This window comes from Lepus europaeus, chromosome 4 (genome assembly GCF_033115175.1).
Source record: "Lepus europaeus isolate LE1 chromosome 4, mLepTim1.pri, whole genome shotgun sequence".
In the NCBI taxonomy this organism is placed as follows: Eukaryota; Metazoa; Chordata; class Mammalia; order Lagomorpha; family Leporidae; genus Lepus; species Lepus europaeus.
Window position 1 is genome coordinate 126913504 of NC_084830.1, and position 25518 is coordinate 126939021.

Consider the following 25518-nt stretch of genomic DNA (forward strand, 5'->3'; position numbering starts at 1 on the left):
ATATCTCTTTAGAATATTCTAGGGGAATTTTTACTGATGTTTTTCCCTGTGCACTAGTTCTCTCTTCAACTCTGTGTAATTTACTCTTTAACCCTTCATTGAGAATGTGTCAGGGACTATTTTTATTTCTTTAATTATATATACAGTGTCTTATTTTAAAAGATTTATTTGTTTATTTTAAGGTCAGAGTTAGAGAGAATCTTCCACTTGCTGCTTCACTTCCCAAATGGTGGCAATGGCTGGGACTGAGCCAGGCTGAAGGCAGAAGCCAGGAGCTTCTTGCAAGTCTCCCACCTATGTAGCAGGGGCTCAAGAACTTGGGTCATCTTCTGCCCCTTTCCCCAGGCCATTAGCAGGGAGCTGGATCAGAACTGGAGCAGCCTGGACATGAACCAGCATCCTTATGGGATGCCAGCATTGTAGACAGTATCTTTATCTGCTATGCCACAATGCCAGCCATAGTGTCTGATTTTTTTAAATTTTTATTACTTTTACATCATTAATTATATGGTGATTCTTGCTCATGTAGATTGTCACATAATTTATCAATTCTTTCTGTTTAGGGTAATCCCAGAATAATTAGCTTATGCTTTTCTGGTTGCCTATTATATCTGACCCAGTATATCAGGGTTTTTATCATGAGACTTTTGTTTTACAACATTCTTGAAAGTAGATGCCCTCTAGATCCCCTTGTATGATCTGTCCTGGTATGTATCTTCCCTTGCAAGAGTGTATTTCCATAGAGACAGGAAATGTTATTAACAGGATTTGACTCTTCAAACCCATGTAGTCTTATGTTAACGGATGATGAATTAATGCCATTGACTGATGGAGTAGAGTGGAGAACTTGATCCATTACGGCATCTGAAGGTGGGGCCCTTAGGAAGTGACTGGATTGGATTAGGTGGCTAGGATGGAGCCCATGATTGAATCATGATGGACTTGCAAGCTGATACCTCATAGAGGATAGAGAAAGGAGGTATTCCCTTTGTCTCTGCTTCCTGGATCACTGTGTGATTGTTCCTCTGCACATGATCCAGCATTTCCATCCTCTACAACACCCAGACTAATGATGTCATTTGATTTCAAAGCTGTAAGTCAAAGTAAATCTTTCCTGAGGCTGGCGTTGGGGCACAGTGAGCTAGGCTGCTCCATGCAGTGCCACATCTCATATCAGAATGGCATTTCGAGTTCCAGGTACTTTGCTTCTGACCCAGCTCCCTGCTGATGCACCTGGGAAAGTATCAGAGGGTGGCCCAAGAACTTGGGCCCCTTTTGCCCATATAGGAGGCCTGGATGGAGCTTGGGCTCCTGGCTTTGGCTTCAACTAGCCCTGGCCATGGTGGCCATTGGGGAGTAAATCAGTAGATGGAAGGTCTCTCTCTCTCTCTCTCTCTCTCTCTCTCTCTCTCTCTTTCTTTCTCTCTCTCTCTAACTCTCCCCTTCATATAAATAAATAAATGAATATTTAAAAAAATAAGCATTTCCTTCCTGAGCAGCTTCTCTCAAGTATCTCAGGTACTTTAGTTAAAATAACAAAAAAAGCTGACCAATATGAGGCTACCTCTATCTTTTCAAAACGGTAGCTTCAGTTGCTAGCTTAGTGCGTAGAGAAACACTGGGGCTGAAAGTTATTGAAATGAATAAATAAAGTAGAAACAGAGGTGGCTCTGGATGTCATGAAGACCCCTCCCATATTTTTTCAACCTTTATTAATCATTTCTATCCTTCCTGCAATGCTAATCTTTCTGTAGTTGATATAATATCTGATCAGTGACTTAACATGTTATGATTGTCATCAATTACCTTCTACATAGATTGTCCTATTTGAGCCTTGGTTCTAAGAAGGGCTGGGATGATTACCCTCCCTTTGCAGATGAACATTGGGTGATGATATACCTTACCTTCTAGAAAATAAATGGTAATTGCAAAATTAAACCTAGGTCTCTTTCCTCCAAGTCTATAGCTAGTTTCTTAGTGGCTTAGAATAAATTTCAGTACTTCTTTATGTAGAAGTGAAGTCACTTTACTGAACTAGATGTATCTTGCCAAAAAAAAAAAAAATCAGTGTCTAGTAAAAAATGAGTGCTGCCTTTAATTTGGTTCTGTCCATTAGATGCTATATGCATTTCCACAGCCAGAGTCTTAGGACTTGTACTACTTGATTTTTTCATTTGGACAAGGTGTTTATGTTTCTTCTGAGACAAACATTACAAACCATCATCTGTCAAAGAATCCAGGTTGCTGGAGAACCTTGTTCATGGCCTAGTTGGATGCAGGTGTGTCTGGTAAAGGATGGGGTGTTACAGATTACATGACAAAAACACAAGATTCATTGATGCTTCACACACTTAAAGGGGTAAGGTGAGGTGTGAGGAAGAACACACAGGCGGTGACAGTCACAGCAAGCTGAGGCCCCCAGGTCAATTTCCAACCTCAGGGCTGAAGATCTTGAGTGGCTAGTTTCTTCCAGGCCCACAGGTGTTGAAGAAGAGCCAAACTGACAGCTCGCGGTGGCACTGGGGCCATGTAGCAGACACAGCAGCTTCATTCCTGAGATAGGGAGGGGAGAGGGAGTACGAAAGAAGCAAATCTTGGCTACTTACCTCAGGGCGGACCCCTTGGGTGTTGCAATGCCATAGCCTTTGGAATCCAAGTTACCTCCCACCTTCATAGTGTCACAGGGTTTCCTCTGTTCAATGTACTCATTCATGGTGGACTCAAGGAGATAGGCGTATTTGCCTTTGGATTTCCTCACTCGTATCATCCCCTCCTCTGTGGTCCGTACAAAAACGGATGGTTCTGCTGACTTCATGTATGTCCACATCTTCTCAAACACAGCAATTTTCGACCTCTGGCAGGGGACAGGAAGAAAGCCAGAATTAAGTACTGGTTGTGTTTGAATTGGGGTCGGCACATGTATTAATGAAGAGCTGACTGTAGCCTGATAACACATTCATGAGCCCGATTAGCTCAGGAAGAAACAAATTATGAGTGATTGCAAAATAAGAGACTCTAATTAGTACCAGTAGGTTCCAAAGTACAAATATCTTGCAAATATAGAATGAACAGAGTAGTTCAGAATCTTTTAATTACTTCTGAGTAATTATATTGCTCTTAAATGTGGGAAGTGTTAGGAAACTGGAACCCTGTCTGGCTTTTAAAGACATTAAAGGACCTCTCTGCTGTTCATATTTATACTGCCCAGGAGAAGTCGAGGGCCAAATATCAGTGGAATCTGATTTCATTATTGGAAAGCAACACTGAAGACTTTGGGGATCATGGATTACTGAGTTCCAGTCGCCTTCTACTATAAGCCTTGCCTTCAGAATGTACATTGTTGTTTGATAAAGCTGATAACTTGGTTGCCTGTTTACTTTTCTAAAGCCTCCGAATCTAATGAAACTGCTCTCTGTACTCCCTTCCTAAACTCACCTTGGAGCTTCTTTCCCTTGGGCCATTGCCCGGACTGCTTATCATACTAGTTCTCTCCAGTCACAGTCTTCTCATTCACAGAGCAGAGCAAATCCTGAGTATTTGGAGCCTGCCTTTGCTCCAAGAGCAACAGTTCTTTCCATTAAATTTTTTTAAAAAATTGTATTTATTTGTGAGAGAGCACTTAAATTCGCTGGTTCACTTCCCAAATGCACACAAGAGCAGGACTGGACCAGGTCAAAGTCAGGAGCTGGGAACTCAGTCCACGTCTTCCACGTGGGTGGCAGGGACTCAAGAACTTGAGCCTTCGCTGCTGCCTACCTGGGTTGGCATCACAGGCAGTGGTTTACCCTGGTGTGCCACAGTGCTGGCCCAAGGAATTTGCCTGTTTATAATCACTGTTCATGATGCTAGAACCTACTAGCATCCTGGCTTCAGCCGGAATTAGCCCCCAGTGGTTGCAGCCATTTGGGGAGTGAACCAGTAGATGGTAGTCCTCTCTCTCTCTCTCTCTCTCTCTCTCTCTCTCAGTGTGTGTATCACTCTGCCTTTCAAATAAATAACATACATCTTTTTAAATAGTGTCAGCTTCCCTCTGCCTCGTGTAGAAATTCTAATGAGCAGGTCTGGGGTAGGACTTGTAATAAATTTTTTGAGTTTCCCTCATCCCCCTCAACCAGAAGATTCTGCTCTGTCTTTCCTATGTGGCCCTCACTTCTAGAAACAGTACTTTGAGGGTGGAAATTCCTGTAGGACACATTGTCTGGGTCACTCACAGCATCTAGGCTAGACTGCTAGGATTGCAATCATCTGTTATCTGAGTAGGTTTCAAGCAGGTGGAAGTCACCTGAGGGCAGGGAATGTCTTCTGTTTTTTTTTTGGATCCTTTACAGAGTCTAACTGAGCACCCTGCACAGAGAAGGCCCCCAGTCAGGATCCACTGTCTGGACCATAGGTCATTCCTCTCCTTGAAATGCTCTTTGTGTCCTTTTCCAAGAGGTAGACATGTTTTAGGGATACTAGATTCTGACTATGGAAAAAATCTTACAAATAGACAAGTGTGAACATGATAAAGGGGCCATTTTATCTGAGACAATTACTACTATAGTCATATAACCTAAAAGAGTATAATCTGGTGGTTAATATGTCAATTATAGATTTGAATAATATAAAATTATTCTGTATGCAATGTACAAGTTTTCTCTGTGCACAAACATGAAGTTTATTTCCTGGATATCTGTCATCATCAAGTGTTGGCAAAATATTGGAGGGCAGTCGCCATTTAGGACAACTGATCTATAAAGGTATTTGAGGCTCAGGATAATTAAGTCTCAAGGGGCAATAAATGGAAATAGTTAATGAGAATTGCAGGGAGGCATTTGGTAGAGTGAGTTTTAAGTTTGGGTTGTCCATAATTAGATAAACTAGATTGTTTGTTTCACAGCGTGGCTTAGAATTTGGAAAGGACCTTTGACCTGGCATGCAGAGCCTCAATATCACTCTTCTCATTTCTGTTTCCAGCTCACGGTTTCCTCTTTGGGAAAATCCCTTCCATTTGAGCTTTAGTTTCCTTACCTATTTATAAGGAGCTTGGACATTATATTTAAGTCCCCTGTGAGCTTGAAATACCTGATTCTTTATACAAAGAGACATCATTCAATGACGGTGTGAGAAAGAAGGGAGCAGAAGGGAGTGTGGATTCCAAGCCTGGGGGAGGAAATACTGAGAAGCAAATATTACATCTCCAATGTATTGGATATTCTCTCGCAGGAAACAGGGAGATGTATAAATTCAGCTGTGACCACATTTGCAGATGATCTTCCAGGCACAAAATTAACAAAACACACAGCAGGCAATTGCAAGATGCAATTTGACCTGACAGGGCAGACACAGCAAGGAATGCGGCTGCTGACAGGCAGAGCTGAAGAACTCTCTGGGCAACAGTATGCAGAAAATTAATACATCCTCACAGCCTCACCCAGTGCCCCCAGTGCAAAGACTGTGCTCACAGACACTCAGAGAGGACTCTCAGGAACGTGTACTCTCCAGGAATGCGAAGGTAGTGTGAGTGGCAGGGAGACTGGAAGCATACTCTGGGTATTTGTTCTTGGATCTGTCCTATCATCTGCAGCTCTCACGGTCCTTCACACATCTTAATTAAAATGTCGATGGAGGATTAAATAACTCTAGATTGGGGCTGCCAAGAAGCTCTGGGCTGCCATAGGGACCGAAGCCAGAATTTTCAGACTGGGGCAGCAGTCTCGTTAGTCCTTCCTTCTGCCTTGTGAGGGGTGGTGCTGCCTTCCACACAGTCCCAGCGCACTCATTCTTGAGTTCAGAGTCACAGAGGTGGAGGGACTCATGAGACACATTGAGACACATTTTAGCAGCATTCTCCTCTTACAGGTAAAGAAAACAAAGCTCACAGTGTGGCAATGGACTGTCCACTGTCATGCAACTTGTAAGTGGCAGAGGCAGGAGGGAAACCCTCGTATTCTTATAGCACCCTGTACCTTTCCAGCACCACCAGCTGCTTCACTTGTTGTGTACTCTATACCCCTGAATTCCTAGCTGGAGGGCTTTGGGCGAGTAACCTAACCTTCCTGAGCATCAGGGTTCCTCTTCTGCCGATGGTGATAGTAGTGTCCACTGCACAGTGTTGTCATGGAGATTACATGAGAACATAGGTAAAATGTATAGCCTTGTGCAAGGAAGAATTTTACAGGAGGAAGGCATTCTAAAAGTGTCCCCCTTTTTCAGGTTTTATTTGATGGTAGGGCTGTCCAATGCATGTCTTCCTTGGGACTGGTTGTCCTTCTTTATGTATGCAGGAGACATGGCTATCATTCAAGGACTTATTTCACACAGGGCTTAATGTGACCTCACAATCTTTCTCAATGCAGAGCTTTAGGCAGTGACTAAGAATTAATCAAAATTAGCACATGGGCCACAGCCCATTTGCCGCCACTAAGGGATCCCTGCTTAGGGTGCAGAAGAAAGCATACTATGTTTCCAGCTTTCTAACTTTGTGCTTATGTGGACAAGAGGCACCAATAAGTCAATTGACACAGGTGTTAAAATACACTTTGAAGTCTTAAGGCCCATCCTGCCTCTTATTGGGTAGGGCAGGAACATTTGCTTCTCCAAGCCTAAGCTTTCCCAACTATAAAATGGTAGGGTTAGACTAGATTTGTCTCCAGACCTATATGTCAAACTTACTGATCTTTTTAAAACACATTTACTAATGACACCATCACATGAGACAGTGTAGTTCAGTGGCAAGAATACCTGAGTTGGAACAAGGAAACTTGGATTTGGTTCCCATCGCTGACACCTGCATTATGAACTCTCTGAATCTCAATTTCTTATGTACAAAATGAACACCATAATCCCTTTTGTGCCTTAGGTCACAGGTGAGACAGAAAGAGGACCACGGGTGTGAAAATACTTTGGGGTCTAGGACATGCTGTGTAGACTGTGTCTGGAGAGCCTTGTGAAGCAAACTGAGTAGTTCCTTAACTGCACCAACAGGGGTTGGGAAATAGGTTGGGTCTTGGACAAGCATCAGGCACCCCTCTCACACTTTGGTTTCAGGCTAAAGGCATCAGACCATCATAATGAGATTACAAGTGGGTTTTTTACTAATGGACTGGGTGAGCTTACCCAAGTCACGCCTCTCTTTAAAATGATAGGCTCTAACCAAGTGACCTTCTCTGTCTGATATTTTGCAAGTGGATAATGAGGGCCTTGGAGGTGGATTAAAATTTTGTTCTTCATCTTTTTTTTTTTTTTTGACAGGCAGAGTTAGACGGTGAGAGAGACAGAGAGAAAGGTCTTCCTTCTGTTGGTTCACTCCCCAAATGGCTGCTAGGGCCGGCGCGCTGCGCCAATCCAAAGCCAGGAGCCAGGCACTTCCTCCTGGTCTCCCATGCGGGTGCAGGGCCCAAGATTGGGCCATCCTCCAATGCACTCCCGGGCCACAGCAGAGAGCTGGACTGGAAGAGGGGCAACTGGGATAGAATCTGGCGCCCCGACTGGGACTAGAAACCAGTGTGCCGGCGCCGCAGGCAGAGGATTAGCCTAGTGAGCCACGGCGCCAGCCTGTTCTTAATCTTAAGACCTGTGTTTATGGCCGGTGCTGCGGCTCACTAGGCTAATCCTCCGCCTTGCGGCGCCGGCACACCGGGTTCTAGTCCTGGTCGGGGCACCGATCCTGTCCCGGTTGCCCCTCTTCCAGGCCAGCTCTCTGCTGTGGCCAGGGAGTGCAGTGGAGGATGGCCCAAGTGCTTGGGCCCTGCACCCCATGGGAGACCAGGAGAAGCACCTGGCTCCTGCCATCGGATCACCGCAGTGCGCTACCGCAGTGGCCATTGGAGGGTGAACCAACGGCAAAAGGAAGACCTTTCTCTCTCTCACTGTCCACTCTGCCTGTCAAAAAAAAAAAAAAAAAAAAAAAAAGACCTGTGTTTGTTCACGTTATATCAGAGCCTGGGGCTTGCTCCATCCAGCTGCAGTGATTACCTGGATGGGTCTGTGTGGGATCCGCACTCTCTTCACTGAGGCAGTATTGCTCTCTGTGCTGCTTCTGCTACTTATTAGCTGTGACACTTTAGGTGACGACTTTCATTTATCTGGGCTTCATCTACAGATTGGACAATTTCTATGTCATCTCTAAATGAGAGAATTAGCTGAGATAGCATGTAGGATGAACGGATATCATGTGGGATATACTTAGTACAGCCCCTGGTTCATATTTATATTCATATAAGGTGAATAAACACAGTGAGTGTCCATGATTATTTATTATTTTTATCAATATATGGTAATTCCACTCTCAGGATGTTTGTTCAACTCCCAGGATGAACAAAGTCCAGTTTTACTGCTTCTGGGCTTCCATCCTTATCCTGGGGTATGGCCAGGGCTGAGCTGGTTTTGTGATATCTAGTAATGTATTCAGGTCCACCTGTGTGGCTTCAGTCCCTACCCTATCTTTACCATGGCTTGCAAATACCTGCACATCCTCAAAGACTTAATGGCTTTATGGGAAGTGGAGCTTCTGTTCCCTGTTTCCTCCTGTATTCGTGTTTTAGATAACTTATCGCTTTTAACCTCCTGAAGACTCTTTGAGGTGGACATCATTCTCCTCATTTTATAGATGAATGAAAATGATGTCAGAAAGGTTAAGTGCAAGGACAAGTAAAGAATGGCATCAACTTCTGGTCCTTTGTCTGGCTGACCTTGAGGCCTGTGTTCCTGAATTCTTTGCTCTCTGCCTCTAATCCAGAAGATACCTCACTACTTGCAGCCCGCGTTTTCTCTTCGTCCTGACACTATTTAATAAATTACCTATCCTGGTTTCTTTTTCCCCGTATACTATCTTTTTTTTCATCAAGTCTAGAAACATCCACTGAACTCCTACTTTGAGATAGGAAGGGGCACCAGGAATATAAAATTTAAGTCTTGTTTCTAAGCTGATTCTTTTTTTTTTTTTTGACAGGCAGAGTGGACAGTGAGAGAGAGAGACAGAGAGAAAGGTCTTCCTTTTGCCGTTGGTTCACCCTCCAATGGCCGCCGCGGTAGCGCGCTGCGGCCGGCGCACCGCGCTGTTCCGATGGCAGGAGCCAGGTGCTTCTCCTGGTCTCCCATGGGGTGCAGGACCCAAGGACTTGGGCCATCCTCCACTGCACTCCCTAGCCACAGCAGAGAGCTGGCCTGGAAGAGGGGCAACCGGGACAGGATCGGTGCCCCGACCGGGACTAGAACCCCGTGTGCCGGCGCCGCAAGGCGGAGGATTAGCCTGTTGAGCCACGGCGCTGGCCTCTAAGCTGATTCTAATGGGTGCTAAGTAGACTGCAAAGTTTTTGTGGGGCAGGGAAAGAATTTTATTGGTTGTTCTTTGTAGCCCCCAGAGAGTTAGTATAGAATGGTATCGGCAAGGGGTCTAAATCAATGCAGGTTTAAGTTTCACGCTTTCACAAATATGGACATGAAGATTTCTTAGGGGCCTATAGAAAGCTGGGGAATGACCTGAGTCTCTCTGATTTGCCCTCAGTTAAGTAGTTGCTTTGGCTCCCTCTGATCCCATGATTTTTAATGAGAATGGCATTTTAATGACAGTAGTGGTTCCTTTTTGTGAAAGTGCCTTGGGACAAGGGATGTCCGTACCCTGAAGAACTCCTTAGTAGATCCTGCTTCCAGCGTCCCATAAGCAATTTCTGTCTGCTTGGCTAAGTCCTCTGCACTCTCAATGGGAGATACCATTCTCTCCACGGTGAGGAAGGCAGCCAGGTTGGCTGTGTAGGAGGAGATGATGATCAAGGTGAAGAACCACCAGACGCCACCGACGATGCGGCCAGACAGAGACCTGTAGGCAAAGAGAGGAGGCATCAGGAGCACCGACAGTGATTGCGGACAGCTACGGGGAGGGCCTGCGAGCCAGCCTGAACCCTTTAGCGGGGCTGTCAAACCCTATTGCACCCTTCTCTTCTTTCAGCAAGATGTGAGAATTCAAATGTCAGAGAGATTCCACATTTCCACATTACATTCCTATCACAGAGAAGGATCTGGGGTTGCTGCCCCTCAGCGGTGATAAAACCCACAGGCATGTATTGACACTCACTTTACACGTGCATATACATCGAGGCACATGCCAACAAAGACACAGATATGTCAGCATTTAGCCATGGAAATCACAAACACTTATAAAAGATCCTTGTATATGAAGTTACATGTACACCAAATGTTTGCGCATACGCAGATGAACACAATTGCATTTACACACATGATACATAAAATTGGCTCAGAAATATTACTCAGACCACTGTTTGATTATTGCCCTCTTGGCAATAATGGTGGACTAGAAGGAAGAGATAATTGAAAATAGAAGGAAAACAACCATACTCTATCCACTGTGGGTAATGTCCCTGTTGGGTAAAGGTAGAGTTCTACTCCACCCAACTTCCCCCATCACAGAGAAAGAGAATTGGACTGAAATAAATATATAAAAATGACAATAATAATCATACATGAGGTGAGAAACTTATCCTTGAACTTCTTATTGTCCTATATCTCTACTCTTATGCCCAAAACAATGAAGAAAATAATGGCCAGCTGAGGATCCCATTGTGAGCTCTCTGATTTGGCTGGAGTTTTTCAAGTCACAGGCTTCCCAAAGATACTACAGGTAATTTGGATGTTATGTGGGGTGGTTTTATGTGGTAGACAGATATAGCATCAAACCATACAGAATCGTACAGTGATAAAGTTATTTGCATTCCATTTCTCTTTCCAGCCCACTCAATTTACTAAGAAAGTGTCATCCTGGAGCTACTGTCTCTTTAAGCCTTTTCTAATATGTGTTCTGACAGCTTCAAGCTCAGAGCCTTCAAAAAGTGACAGTGATTAGCTGAGGCCTAACATTTAGCAACTGGAGAGAGCACCAATCCAATCCATGAGTTTTACAAGTAAAGGAACTCATGAGTCTCAAACCACACTGTGAATCTGCTACAGTACCCAGGCCTGCTGGTCACTCTATTGTTTCATACTGCTTTAAAAACCCTTTGACCCTTTCTGGGTTATTCCTACCATCATTTGCACTTCCCTTTGTCTCAGTTTCTTGGAGATTGCTTTTCATTGTTGGCAGACAATGCTCACTCCAGGAAATCCAACAAATATTTGTTATTGCTTGTTATGTGGAAAAAAAATGCTCCCAGATGCTTCATATTAACAGAAAAAATAAGAGAGGGGAAATTGTTCAAGGTGTTGAGACCAGGAGAATGGAGAATGGCTATGAACAGCTATAAGAAGAAGGAACTTTTTTTTTTATTATTTAATAAATGTGAATTTACAAAGTGCATCTTTTGTATTGTTATGGCTTTCCGCCCACCTCCCCCCACCTCCCTCCCTCCCACCGCCCTCCTCACTCCCACTCCCTTTCCCATCCTGCCCTTCATCGAGTTTCATTTTCAATTACCTTCATATACAGAAGTTCAACTTAGTATATACTAAGCAAGGATTTCAACAGGCTGCCCTCACACAACGTCACAAGGTATAGGGTATTGTTCGACTAGTAGTGTTGTTTTTAAGTTTCATAGTAAAACACATTAAGGACAGAGATCCTACGTGGGGAGAATGTACCCAGTGACTCCCGTTGTTGATTTAACAATTGGCACTCTTATTTATAACGTCAGCAATCACCCGAGGCTCTTGCTATGGGCTGTCTAGGCTATGGAAGCCCCTTGAGTTCACCGACTCTGAACTTGTTTAGTCAAGGCCATATCACAGTGGAGGTTCCTTTCTCCTTTCAGAGAAAGGCGCCTCTCTCCTTGATGGCCTGTTCCTTCTGCTGGGGTCTTGTTCACCAGGATCTTTCATTTACATTGTTTTTGCCACTGTGCCATGGCTTTCCATGCTTGTGAGACTCTCATGGGCCTTTTAGCCAGATCCGAATGCCCCAAGGGTTGATTCTGAGGCCGGAGTGCTGTTTTGGGCGTTTGGCATTCTATGAGTCTGCTGTGTGTCCTGCTTCCCCCACAGGATCATTCTCTCCCTTTCAATTCTATCCTTCATTATTTTCTTACAGTGGTCTTATTTGTGAAATCTCAGGAAGAAGGAACATTTAACAAGAAGAAAAGGCTTGTAGATACACATTCACTAGAGTGTTGGCATGAGACTCATATCATGTGACCTGAATTAGGAGCAAATGGCCAAAGTTCCAGGAAAACAAACACTAACTAAATATGAGGAAGATATTTTTGGTGGGTAGGGTGGTGCAGCATTGAGGTGGCTATGCTGGAAATGAGAGAAATTTCCTATTTCTGAAAGTACAAGTGGTGATCCACACAGAGAGACATTGTACTTGGTAGCTAATCTTCCCCTCTCAGGGTGCCTAGTGCTGGGGATACAATTCTAAGGCACAAGAGGAGGCATTAAGCGTCATGTGGTGCCAGGGCATAGCTATGGCCTCTCATACTCTTTCCATCTCTGAGATTCTATGATTTGAAATCATAAATAGGTAGACCAGGATATACAGCTTCCATTAAGAAGTTGAGAAAAATACATATGTGGAGGCTAAATCACTCCCCCAACACCTCGGGGTGAGCATACAGTTAGAATGAACATCTCCTAATTTTCAGATAACTTTAAGAGGTGGCAGACACAAGTATCAAGGCCGTTTGATGCTGCAGCTCCTTTCTCAAGTTTGGATGACCACAGTAGTATCTGAACTGGACTTCTTGCTTCTGTTCGGCCCCCTATTCCCTTGCTCCCTGGCTTAATAGGTTCCCCACAAGGTAGCCTGAGTGATCTTTTGAAAATCATTAATTGCATCATGTTGCTTTCCTGCTTAAAACCCATCAAAGCATTCTTCTTAACTCTTGGAACAAAATTCAGACTCTTTGGTGACCCTTGCGGCCCTATGTGATCTGGCCCCTGGCTCACTCTTGCAATGCCATCCAATCATACACTCTACATCCTCTGGTCATGCTGGTTTTTGATCCCTCACGTTCAAAAGACTCCTACCCTTATCACAGGCTGCTCTTTCCATTGATGCATCAATGCCTACTCATCCTGCAGACCCCATCCTAATCATCACATTTTCAACATTCAAATATAAGAATAGGGCACCATATAGCTCTCTGGGCAGTTGAAACCTGACATCTGTTTGATTGTTTGACTGTCTGTGTTCCCTTAGACCCTAGGTTCAATGAGAGTAAAGGAACCTTTTACCTCTTTTATGTAGTGTTGTATCTCTGGCCCCTGGCACTGAGTAGGCCCTCAATAAAGAATGAACAGCTATAGGAAGAAGAATATTAGAAGACAAGAATATTGCTTGTCTTCTGACTTGGTGGCTCCATTTGCTCAGGTTCTAGAGACTGGGATGACTTGTCAGGACCAGGAGAATCCATGCTACTTATGATCTGGGGTCTGGAATCGTGGCATCAAACCAAGTGTTCAGGGAGGCTGCCTCTTTGTCCTACATTAGTGAACTGACAGATCCAGCTAAGATATCCCAAGTTGAATATTATTTAGTGAAGCTCAAAGGCTTCCCAAGAAAGTTTCAGGCCTCAGGTTCCTTCTTGCTGTCCTCTCTTAATTAATATATATCTGCTGGGTATTGCAAGTAGCTTACCCTGCACATTATTAACCACATCCCCACCTACTTAATGAAGGTACTGGAGAAGCAGTCTAGCTGCTTAACAGCCCATAAGTGTCATCGTGGAGTAACTGGAGAGCTGGAGGAAGAGGTTATTGAAAAATGTCATACAATTCAGATGTTTCATTTGCTCTGGTTCATAAGACAGAAACTGGAATGTGAGGCTACACTCCCCACCTTTAGTTCAGTCATGGTACAGGGGAGCTGGTTTATCCAGTGCTTCTGGAGTCATTAAAGGCCAGGCCTAGGAACAAGAGCCTTGGTCCTTTCACTGACCAGTCTCGTAACCTTGCCAACTCACCTGCCCAGTTGGAACCCCATCTTCCTGCTCTGTTATGATGGGTGAGACTTCCCCTGCTTCATGATGAGAAAGCAAAACTTTCAGTGCAAGAAAGACTTCTAGTCTTTTTTTTTTCTTTTCTTCCCTTTAACTGATTCAGGCAGCTAGACTTAAAGTGGTACAGGGGAAAGCACTTTGAAAAGTGCTTTTGAAGGGGGAGAGAAGGATCCAACATGGGAAGCGGGATACACAGCAGACTCATAGAATGGCAGATATCCTAAACAACACTCTGGCCTCAGAGTCAGCCCTTAAGGCATTCGGATCTGGCGGAAGAGCCCATGAGAGTATTGTAGGCATGGAAAGCCAAGATACCATGGAAAAGAAAAAAAAGAAGAAGACCTAAATGAAAGATCTCTGTGAGTGAGATCCCAGTGGAAAGAACGGGGCCATCAAAGAAGGAGGTACCTTTCTCTGAAGGGAGGAGAGAACTTCCACTTTGACTATGACCCTATCGGAATAAGATCAAAGTCAGCGAACTCTAAAGGCTTCCATAGCCCTGGCAACTCATGACTAGAGCCTAGGGAGATTACTGACGCCATGAACAGGAGTGTCAAATTGTTAAGTCAGCAACAGGAGTCACTGTATACTTACATCCCATGTGGGATCTGTCCTTAATGTGTTGTCTAATGTGCGGTGATGCTATAACTAGTACTGAAACAGTATTTTTGCACTTTGTGTTTCTGTGTGGGTACAAACTGATGTGATCTTTACTAATTATATACTGAATCGATCTTCTGTACATAAAGATAATTGGAAATGAAAAAAAAAACCTGATGTTAAATTGGAAATGGCATAGAAAATTAATTAATTTTTTAAAAAAATATTATGTAGGATCTCTGTCTTTAATGTGCTGTACACTGTTATTTAATGCTATAACTAGTACTCCAACAGTATTTTTTTCACTTTGTGTTGCTATATGGGGGCAAACTGTTGAAATCGTTACCTATATATACTAAACTGATCTTCTGTATATACAGAGAATTGAAAATTAATCTTGATGTGAATGGAAGGGGAGAGGGGGCGGGAGAGGGGAGGGTTGTGGGTGGGAGGGAAGTTATGGGAGGGGGAAAGCCATTGTAACCCATAAGCTGTACTTTGGAAATTTATATTCATTAAATAAAAGTTTAATTAATGAAAAAAAAAAAAAAGAAAAGTGCTTTTGAAACCCAAGGCATTGTTTTTATGATGATAGTGATTTTTCCAGGGAGCCACAGGGAAAAGCACCCTTTTTCTTAGTTAAAAAAAAAAAAACAGCTGTGACCCAAGGCCCTTGGAGATCTGCCTTGTCACCTGAGTTTCATTACTTTTGCTTTTCCTAAAGCCCCCCGGACTACCCATATTTCTCTAGAATTGACCACAATTTCATGGCCCATTGGACTCATTATTTTAATCTCATGTACAATCTCATGAAATGGATGGAAGGTATATGAATTTCCCCATCTTACAGATAGAAGAACTGAGGCTCTGAGACTTGAATGACTTACTTACAATCACACAGGGAAGCAATAGGAGTAGAAACTGGAATTTCATTTTCCTTATTCAGCACTCTAGCCACTGGGGAACACCACCACCCTCACCACATTCTATTCCTGAGTCTGGGTGATGCATGGGTCCAGACTTCCCCAACCCATGACTCCTCCATGGTGTAGCCTCAGCCAATGCTGACTTCTTTAAAGCTCCTTGGAACATTGGTCAGCAGTCTGACCACCTACACCTCCACAGAATTGGAAACGTGCTTGTACCTGTTTCCTATTGCTGTGTAACAAATGGCCACAAACTGAGCAGCTCCTAACAACACATATATATTATCTCACAGTTCTCTAGGCCAGAATGCTGGATTGGGGTGGGTGGAGCCTCTCAGGCTGGAACCAAGGTGTTGGCCAGGGTGTGGCCGCTGTGTGGGGCTGGAGCTTTTCTTTCCAGATCACTGGTTGTTTGCAGATTCATTTCTTGCTGAGTCTCAGCCAGGACTGCTGTCAGCCTCTGGAGACTGCCTGCATTCCTGTCTGCCTGACCCTCTCCATCTCTGAGTCTGTGAAGTGTGTCAGATCCCTCTATTGGAATCTCTGGGATTTCCACTGCCCAGAGATAATTCCCTGCTTTTACAGGGTTTACTTGAGTGGTCCAGGCCCAGTTGTAATGTCTGTGTCTTAAAGTCCAGTAACTTGGAACTTTAATTACACCTGTAAAATTACATACTGTAAAGTAGTATGTAGGTTTGTATGTGACTGAAGAAACTAGGAGACAGAAATCTTAAGACTTTCAATACCACACTATTTTTTTCATTTATTTTGCAAGCATTTCTTTAATTGCAAGCCCTGTTGGTCGTTATGCAGATAAAGTGAATACATCATGGTCTTTCCCTTTCCTGAGCAGAGTCTGATGGAGAGCTGGGAAGGCAGTGCAGCCTAGTGATTAAAACATGTGCTTTGTGATCACACAGCCCGGCTTCTCTGTAAATTTCTTAGCACAGTAACTAACACATATGATGGCACTTCAAAAAGTTGATGGGAAATGGAAATAACTAATAAGCTTATTTTGGTGCAGAAAGTTTTTGAATGTATGCAATTTTTTTCACAAGATGCAATTGCTGTGAATGTTTTGAAGGCTGCTTGCAGTGAGCTCCCATTTAAGCCATCATCACTATCTATAAGAATATCAGACAATAAATAGTATACTGTCTTAATTATGTGAAAAGTAAGAAAGTAATAGCAAGGGAACATAGAAGGATTTGCTATTACTGTCCTGGTAGAGGTCAGAGAAAGTTAGCGGGGGAGGAGACACCATGCTAAGATTTTTTTTTTTTCTTTTGACAGGCAGAGTGGACAGTGAGAGAGAGAGACAGAGAGAAAGGTCTTCCTTTGCCGTTGGTTCACCCCTTAATGGTCGCTGCGGCCGGTGGTGCATCACACTGATCCGAAGCCAGGAGCCAGGTGCTTCTCCTGGTCTCTCATGTGGGTGCAGGGCCCAAGGACTTGGGCCATCCTCCAATGCACTCCTGGGTCACAGCAGAGAGCTGGACTGGAAGAGGAGCAACCGGAACAGAATCCGGCGCCCCAACCGGGACTAGAATCTGGGGTGCTTGCTCCACAGCCAGAGGATTAGCCTATTGAGACTCGGCACCAGCCAAGATTTGAAGTATGAGTAGGATCACCAACAGAATAGGTGCAGGGTTGGGAGAAGGCTCAGGAGACAGGGATTAAAATGGAAGAGGTGGAGGGGTAGAAGGCACAGATCCTCCATGGTAACAGGCCATCGTGAGGGCAGACACTTGGGGTCTGTATGGGGAGTGGAACATTATTAAATAACAGTCTGCTTTTGGCCGGCGCCACGGCTCACTAGGCTAATCCTCCGCCTGCAGCGCCGGTATTCCAGGTTATAGTCCTGGTTGGGGCGCCAGTTCTGTCTCAGTTGCTCCTCTTCCAGTCCAGCTCTCTGCTGTGGCCCAGGAGGGCAGTGGAGGATGGCCCAAGTGCTTGGGTCCTGCACCTGCATGGGAGACCAGGAGGAAGTACCTGGCTCCTGGCTTTAGATCAGCATAGCGCGCTGGCTGTAGCAGCCATTTAGGGGGTGAACCAACGGAAGGAAGACCTTTCTCTCTGTCTCTGTCTCTGTCTCTCTCACAGTCTAACTCTGCCTGTCAGAAAAAAAAAAATAACAGCCTGCTTTGGATCCTAGCCACTTCCTCTCCAGTACATCTCTGACAAGGAGTGGAGCATGAACATTTTTTATTTCTAATGCACGTCCTGTCCTCCCCAAGAGGAAGGGGAGAGAAGGGACACTTTCTGCGTGCCTTCACCCAGCTGAGACTGTGTGCCTTCATCCAACTGAGCTCGAGAGGTCACTGGAGTGCAACCTCTTTCTCTTTGTCCTCTGCTTCAAATGGCTATTTTTAAAAAGTAATGGAAACAGAGGCATGAAGGCATAGGCTCAGATGGCCTGCCTCTAAATTACTGGGAGAAAAAGTCCATCTTGGGTAATTACTGGGCTAAGCTACGTTCAGAGAGCCTCACTTGGTATCAGGCATCAGGGCTCCTGGACCGGGGTAATTAGCTCTGGCCAAATGCAACAATTCCACTGATGAGGCCACTTCATCCGAGATGCTGCATCTGGGAGGCAAATCATCCCATTTGTCACCAGCTACAAATCACTCAGCACTTCCCTGACAGAGCTGGAGTGAGTCACTAATTGCCCAGCTGCTGGTCACTGTGTTCCAGCACTCCAGCTGGGCGGGACCCCGGACTCCGGTGGTGAGTTCCAGGGGTGGGAAACTGGGGTTGGAAAGACTCCAGTACTTTGTAAGCTGGTATACTGTTCTAGTCCATCTGCAGGGCCAGTGTTTCAAAGAGAAATGGTATTTTGTTCCTATTTTTCCCCCCACTTAGGTAGAGTATTGGAGTATAGTGTGGGTATAATTTGCAAAGGAATGGATGTAGACCCTTCTTCCCTTCCTTCTTTCTCTCCACCATAAGCCTCAGTTTCCATACCCAATAAAGAGGGATAATGAACTCCACTCACTTCTTGTGAGAATTCAGTGAGTTGTATCACATACAACACAGAGGGTAGATCAATATGTCACCTGTTGTGATGGTGGTGGAGATGATGATGACTCTGGAAACCCTCCTCTTAGTTTCTAGGTGTACCTCCACTCTTCCTGGTCTTCTCCTGCCTTGTAGGTTGGTTGTCCTTAGCCTCCTTTGCCAGTTCCTTCTTCCAGCTTGTCCTTGAACTGTTGCTGTGCCCAGAGCTCAGCCTCAGCCCTCCTCCCATATCTCTCTGCAGTCTGCCCTAGAGGACCTTCAGTCCTATGTCTTACACACAGATGCTAGTAACTCCCAAAGTCTCCAGTTTCCATCTCCTCTTCTGTTCTCCAAATGCCTATCTATAACTGCCTTTTTGATACCTTAAACCTGAAATATCCAGAAGAAAATTCTCAATGAATGCCCATCCCAAAGCCCCAAATAAATACAACCAAATGTGTCCCTCTCCATCGTCTTCATTCTTGACAGTGATACAACTGTCTACCCTGCCATTCAAAGCAGTCACCACCAAGCCATTTCTGACTTGTCTCCCATTTCCCAGTTAACAGTACACCAAATATAATCATTCTCCCCCAGCATCACAGGTGCCACTCTGGATACTTGACCCTCAGACCACGTTTCTTTGCTTCTTCTCTTGTCATGGTACAAACTCTGTCCACATAACAGCCAGATGGCACTTTAAAAACTTCAAATAGGATCATGTTGTTCCCCACCTCACTTAAAATCTGCCACACTCAGAAAATGGAGAGCAAATGTTCTACCAAGGCCTACGAGACCTTCCGTGGCCCAGCCTTCATCTTTCCTCAGCTGTATTGTCTGTCCCTCCATTGTTGTGCCACAGCCTCATCGGTCTCGAAGTTCAGAACCTACCTGGGTTGGGGTGCTTGGAGACCCTGTGCAGGGTCTCATGAGACTGGAACAAAGGTGTGGGCCAGGGTTGTGGCTCCTGTGTGGGGCTCGGGCTTTTCTTTCAAGATCACTGGTTGTTTGCAGATTCATTTCCTGGTGATTATTTCCTGTAATTATTGTTACCTGTGCCTGAAATTCCCTTCTCTGATATTGTTCCAGACCAGCCTCTTTCTGTCCTTCAGTCTTGCATGTAAATATCCCCTCCTCACATGGCCCTCTCTAAGTATTGTTGCCTCAACTACCATCTCTTTCTCATGTTGTTTCCTTTTTTCATAGCTCTTGTCATAGTCTCAGTGATCTTTAAATAATTACATAGGCATTGAGTTTTCTATTTATTACCTGTCTCCCTCCACTAATGTGTGAATTCAGCAAAAGCAGGGATCTAAACAATGTCATTCAACTGTGTACCCTCAGCATCATGCACAGCACCTAATACATAGTAGGTGCGCAGGGAACATGAACTGCATAGATGAACGATTACACAGATACGCACTAAGGCATGATGGAAAATACCTAAGTGGGCTGGCGCCGTGGCTCAATAGGCTAATCCTCTGCCTGTGGCGCCGGCACACCGGGTTCTAGTCCCGGTTGGGGCACCGGATTCTGTCCCAGTTGCCCCTCTTCCAGGCCAGCTCTCTGCTGTGGCCTGGGAGTGCAGTGGAGGATAGCCCAAGTCCTTGGGCCCTGCACCCCATGGGAGACCAGGAGAAGCACCTGGCTCCTGGCTTCCGATCAGCGCGGTGTGCTGGCCACAGCAGCCATTGGAGGGTGAACCAACGGCAAAGGAAGACCTTTCTCTCTGTCTCTCTCTCTCTCACTGTCCACTCTGCCTGTCCAAAAAAAAAAAAAAAAAAAAAAAGAAAAGAAAAGACCTAAGTGGTATCTTCTCAAGGGAATCAACTTAATAAAAGAGATGTGACCCCACAAAGGCAGAAATGATGCTTGTGTTGCAGTGAACAGCCCAGGTCATCACTGATGAAATGCTTAGGAAGACCAGTGGTAGGACATGCCACACCCTCTTGAGAAAATTTTGGAAAGGTTTCATGTAAGAGGTGTCATTTAACTGCCTATGGAGTGTAGATTGGTTTTGAGCATTCTGATAGAAAGAAAGTGTTTTCTGTAGCAAGATCAGCCTGTGCTATGGTGCAGAGATAGGACAAGAATGTGAAAATGTGAAAAAGCAGTGGTTTCACTTTGTCCAACATTTATTAACCACATGAGCAACCAGCATTCTCTGAGTCCTGGCTTTGAGCTGGACACTGCAGAAGATACTTGTTACTAATTTTTCTTTTTTGTTTTATTTAAAGTTTGTGTAGATTATTTGTATTTATTTGAAAGGCACGTTTTCACCATACTCAGGCCCCTGCTCACTCTGCATTTCTCTTTGACACATCCCAAGCTGACAGAGGGACATCTCTCAGAGGCAGGGAACATCCTCATCCAGCAATCCCCCAATCCTTTCTTCAAGGAACATTCAGCTCTTTCTAAGGCAGTGAGGAGAATTACAAAGTGGGATGTCAGAAGTTGGACGGACCTCCTACTCCAACCTCTGCAATTTATTATTTCTGTGATTTGGGGAAAGTAATTTCATGTTTCTGGGCCCACTTTCTTTTTTTTTCTTTATTTCCCAAATAAATGTTTTATTTAATGGGTACAAATTTCATAATTACAGCTTTAGGAATACAGTGATTCTTCCCACCATACCCAGACTCCCCAGACTCCCACCCCTCTTCCTCCTCCCTCTCCACTTCCTAGTCCCATTCTCCATTAAGATTCATTTTCAATTAACTTTCTACACAGAAGACCAACTCTATGCTAAGTAAAGATTTCAACAATTTGCACATGCACATACACACACACACAGCTAAAAACTGAGAACAAGCTTTATAGTTAACACTCATGGTACAATTTGTTAAGGAAGTTAGTGCACAGTGACTCCTGTTGTTAATCTAACAGTTATCACTCTTATGTATGATGTCAGTGACACCCAAGGCTCTTGACATGTGCTGCCTAGGCTATAAAAGCCTTTTGAGTACACAATCTCCATCAATATTTAGACAAGGCCACAAGCAAAGTAAAGTTCTCTCCTCCTTTCAGAGAAAAGTACATCCTTCTTTGATGGCCACTTCTTTCCACTAGGGTCCCGTTCACACAGATCCTTCATGTAGGACATATTTTTCCACAGTGTATTGGCTTTCCATGCTGGGTCTTGCTTTCATCTCTCTATGAGATGGGGATAATTATGAGAACAACCTAAAAGAGTTGTTGTGAACAGGAGCTGCCATACAGGATACCTGGATCAGAGTAGATCTGTGGTAGAAGCAGTTACTGCTATCCAGAAATGAAAAGTGCCATGGGAAGTTTACCATATGATGTTAAGGATCAAAAGCAGATTACAGACCCCAGCATCCCATATGGCCCTGATTAAGAACTCATGAATACCTAAACATTTCATAATATGCAGAAATGTCAGAACATAGTGGTTATGGATTGTGGAGTCATCCAACTTCAGGTTCAAATTCCAGCAGCTCTGGCTGTGTAATGTTGGTGAAGTGACCTAGCCTTTATGAGTTTCTGATGTTTCATGTGTAGAATGAAGATAATAAGAGCGGTTTATTTCCCTGTAAGTCAATAAATATAATTTTTCCCCCAAAATTAATTTGGTGGGTGACAGGGAGACAGGAAAAGGAAAGAGGGATCTGTACAGACAGGGCAGTGAATGAAAGTCTTTCTGAAGGTTGATATGAAAGGTCTTCAGAAAGTTCATGGTAGATGTGTGTTACAAAATAGACTAGGCATGGATTTCATTTTTTTTTTTTTGCACTGAAATCAGCTCATTTTTAATTCCACCTTCTGTGAACTTTTTCTGAAGTGCTGCAGAATTTAAGCTGAGAGCTGAAGGTTGAAAATAATTGAGTTGGATGAGAAATGTGGAGGAACATGCTGTAGAGTGAACAGGAGGGGCAACGCTTCTGAGGCAGGAAAAAACTGAGTGTTCAGGGTGATTGGGTGGACTGAAGGGTGAGGTGAAGACCGGGTCAAATAGAGCCTCTGACATTAGAGCATGAACTCCGGATTTAGTGACTGACTGTCCAGCTGCAAAGACTGCCTTCTCCAAGAAGCCTGCCTGGCTGCTCCTTCCTGTTTTACTTCTCTGTTCTCTGACGTGGTGTACTTTTCTTGCCCGTACTGCCGCGTGGTCTGCATGTATATGTGGTTACCACCACACTAAATAAACCAGTATGGGATTTTTAGATATCTTCATAAGTCTCTAGACTTAATACCATCTCAGTATTTGTTGAGTAAACATGAAATTCCATAAATGGGCAGTTTGCAATGCTTTCCTCTGAGCTATCTATAAAGGAAAAGATCTCTTAATTAATAGCAAAAATATGATTGCACAAGGAATCATTTATTCTCTGAGTCAAAAAACTGATTTCCAAAACTTCAGAAGCACCTGTTTTTGAGGAAATGGTATCCAGATATAATATCCATAATTTTTATGTAGTCATAAAATCATGTTCCCTAAGAATCTTTGCTCTGCAAAACAGTTGTCATAGCACAAGTTATTGCATAAAATTAAAATAATAAAACTGTTTCTTTTAAAATATCATAAAAGACTACTGTTCTTATAAATTTAGACAAGCTCCAGCTCCTGACAAATTGTCACAAATTTGCCTGAATTATTATCAATATAGAATACTTTTTGTTACTTTCAGTTTTCCTCAGGGATGTTGTTTCTCTATCAAAGAAAGAATCGGAGGTACATTTAGTTACGGGTCATGCATGAGTTAGATGAGGCATTAAGGTAGTTCAGCTTCATTGTCACTGTTGGGTGATGGAAAGGGGTCTTTCTCCCTGGTTCTCAAAGAGGGGAATGGACTTTCCTTACAGGGATATGCCACTCTGCTCACTACCATAACCAGGGCTCTAGTGTCCAAGCTCTGCCTTTCTTCCTTAACCTCTGTGCTTCTCAGATCTCCAACAAACATGGAAATATATATTATTCATGGGACATGTGGTAGGCAGAATTTTAAAATGGCCCCAGGACTTCTGTCACAAGGATATCATTCTTAGGATTATCTAATGTAGTTTTTCTTCAAATATAATTACGTTTATTAATCAGTTGAATTTAAGACAGGGACATTATCTGGGTGGGCCTAGCATGATTACACGAATCATCTAACAGAATGGTTTTCTCCAGCTAGAGGCAGAAGAAGAAGCAGAGATTTGAACTGGAAGGATTTCATGTGAGGTCTGCATCATGGGGATGGAGGGGCCATGAGGCAGTGATCTGAGAGTACCCTCTAGAAGATGAAAGTGGTCATCCACATTTATAGCCAACGAGGAAATGGGGTTTTGGTCCTACAACTACAAGGAACTGACTTCTTCAAATAACAGGAATTAGTGTAGAAGAAGACCTTGAGCCTCTCACAGTGTGTTCATTTGCAAAACTCTTCCCTATTCATTCTGAGTACTGCAACTCATGACTACTTTTTACTTTATCTTTCTCCCCACGTATGTCCCTCCCAACTTTAAGACCCATCTCAGATGACATTTTCTCCACGAAGTTTCTCACAACCCTTTAACTCAGGGGAAATATGTCCCAATGCAACATACTTTTTTTAGCTATTACATTTATTTAAACTGTAGGTTATGTGAAAATTTCTCTTTATTAAGTTCTACATGTTGTGATATGTCATCCTGTGATAACAACTCCCAAATCCTCATGTATTTCTGTTATATAAATTAATTTTTGTGGTAAAAACACAGATTTACCATTAACAAATTTTTAAGTGTACATTTGTTGACTGAGGTTCAGTGTGGTACAGCTGAACTATACAACTTACCCTATTTAACTGCAACTTTACACCTGTTGATTAGCCATTCCCTGTTTCCTCTTATCCTACACCCCTGGAAACCATCACCATACTCTTGACTTTAATATGTGATTACTTTAGATAACTCATGTAAGTGGTATCCTGCAACATTTGTTTCTTCTGTAATAGGCTTGTTTGACTTAGTATAGTGCCCTCTCGCATGCCCTGGCATGTTACAGAATTTTCTCTTCTTAGGGCTGGATGGTATTCCATTCTATGTATTTATTACATTATCTACTCTTCTATCAATATACATTTAGGTTGTTTCCACATCTTGGCTGCTGTGAATAATACTGCAGGAAACGTAAGAGTGTTACTATTTCTTCAAGATCCTGATTTCAATTTTTGGAGATAAATATCCAGAATAGGACTGATGTATCTTAAGTAGTTCTAATTTTGTGAGGACCTCCATACTGTATTTCATAGTGACTGTGCCATTTTTCATTCCCAACAAAAGTGTACAAGTGTTCCAATTTCTGTACCTACTTGCCAAAATTTATTAACTTTTCAGGTTTTTTCTTGCCTGTGCCACTTGTCCATGGTGGTTAGTTGGGGGCTCTTATCGCCCTCACTCTGGGTCCAAGACTGACAGAAAAGCTGCCATTTGGAACATTTCTAGTTGTGTATTATCCCTTAAAGCTTCTTCCTAGTTGTGACAGGTTACTTCTGTTCATAGTTCTTTGGCCAGATGAAGTATGGAAAGGGACCAGCAATCCTACTACATACACAGAAAAAAAAAGCTGGTTACTGTCTTGTAGATAGCATCCATGATAACTACTAGTTCTCTCCCACAGCCACCAGTTGCAAATTTTCCTCATAGTTACCATTTCCTAGAGTTGGGAGTTCAGAAAGGATGATGATTGGCTATGTGTTTTTAAGTGACAGGGTTGGAACTAGGACACAACTGTCCTTCCATTCTTCCTCCATCCCTTCTGCAAGCCTTTATAAAATGATGTGTGTGCCTGAAACTGAGCTGAGAGTGCAGCAGAGAACGAATGTGGCCAAGTGCCTTCCTGCTTATTCATTGTCTGCTACTGCGCCCAGTTCTCCTTCCAGCCCCCATGCCCACCTCCCTTATCCCACTCTTCCTACCTTTTTTGTATGTATTTCTTGTTTTTGTAGTTGTCTTCCTTGACCCTGAAAACTAGATCATAAGCAGTGGAAGCAGGGATAGACTCTTCCACTTTGAATCCTTTGCAGTCTCTAATGGCTTAGGAACTCAACCAGCATTCATTGGTTTGAATATAGAATTGCAGCAAG

At 43.6% G+C, this 25518-nt stretch overlaps 1 protein-coding gene across 4 annotated transcripts in view; it reads right to left on the bottom strand.

Moving 5' to 3' along the window:
* The window catches only part of GRIA1 (glutamate ionotropic receptor AMPA type subunit 1), a 322608-nt gene that overhangs the window by 35440 nt on the left and 261650 nt on the right, over positions 1-25518 (bottom strand). For all 4 annotated transcript variants that reach the window (XM_062189705.1, XM_062189704.1, XM_062189703.1 and 1 more), the window contains 2 exons: positions 9601-9799; positions 2607-2854 (listed from right to left, as the gene is read on the bottom strand). In XM_062189705.1, coding sequence (XP_062045689.1) covers positions 2607-2854; positions 9601-9799 — 447 coding nt within the window. The remainder of the gene's footprint in view (positions 1-2606; positions 2855-9600; positions 9800-25518) is intronic.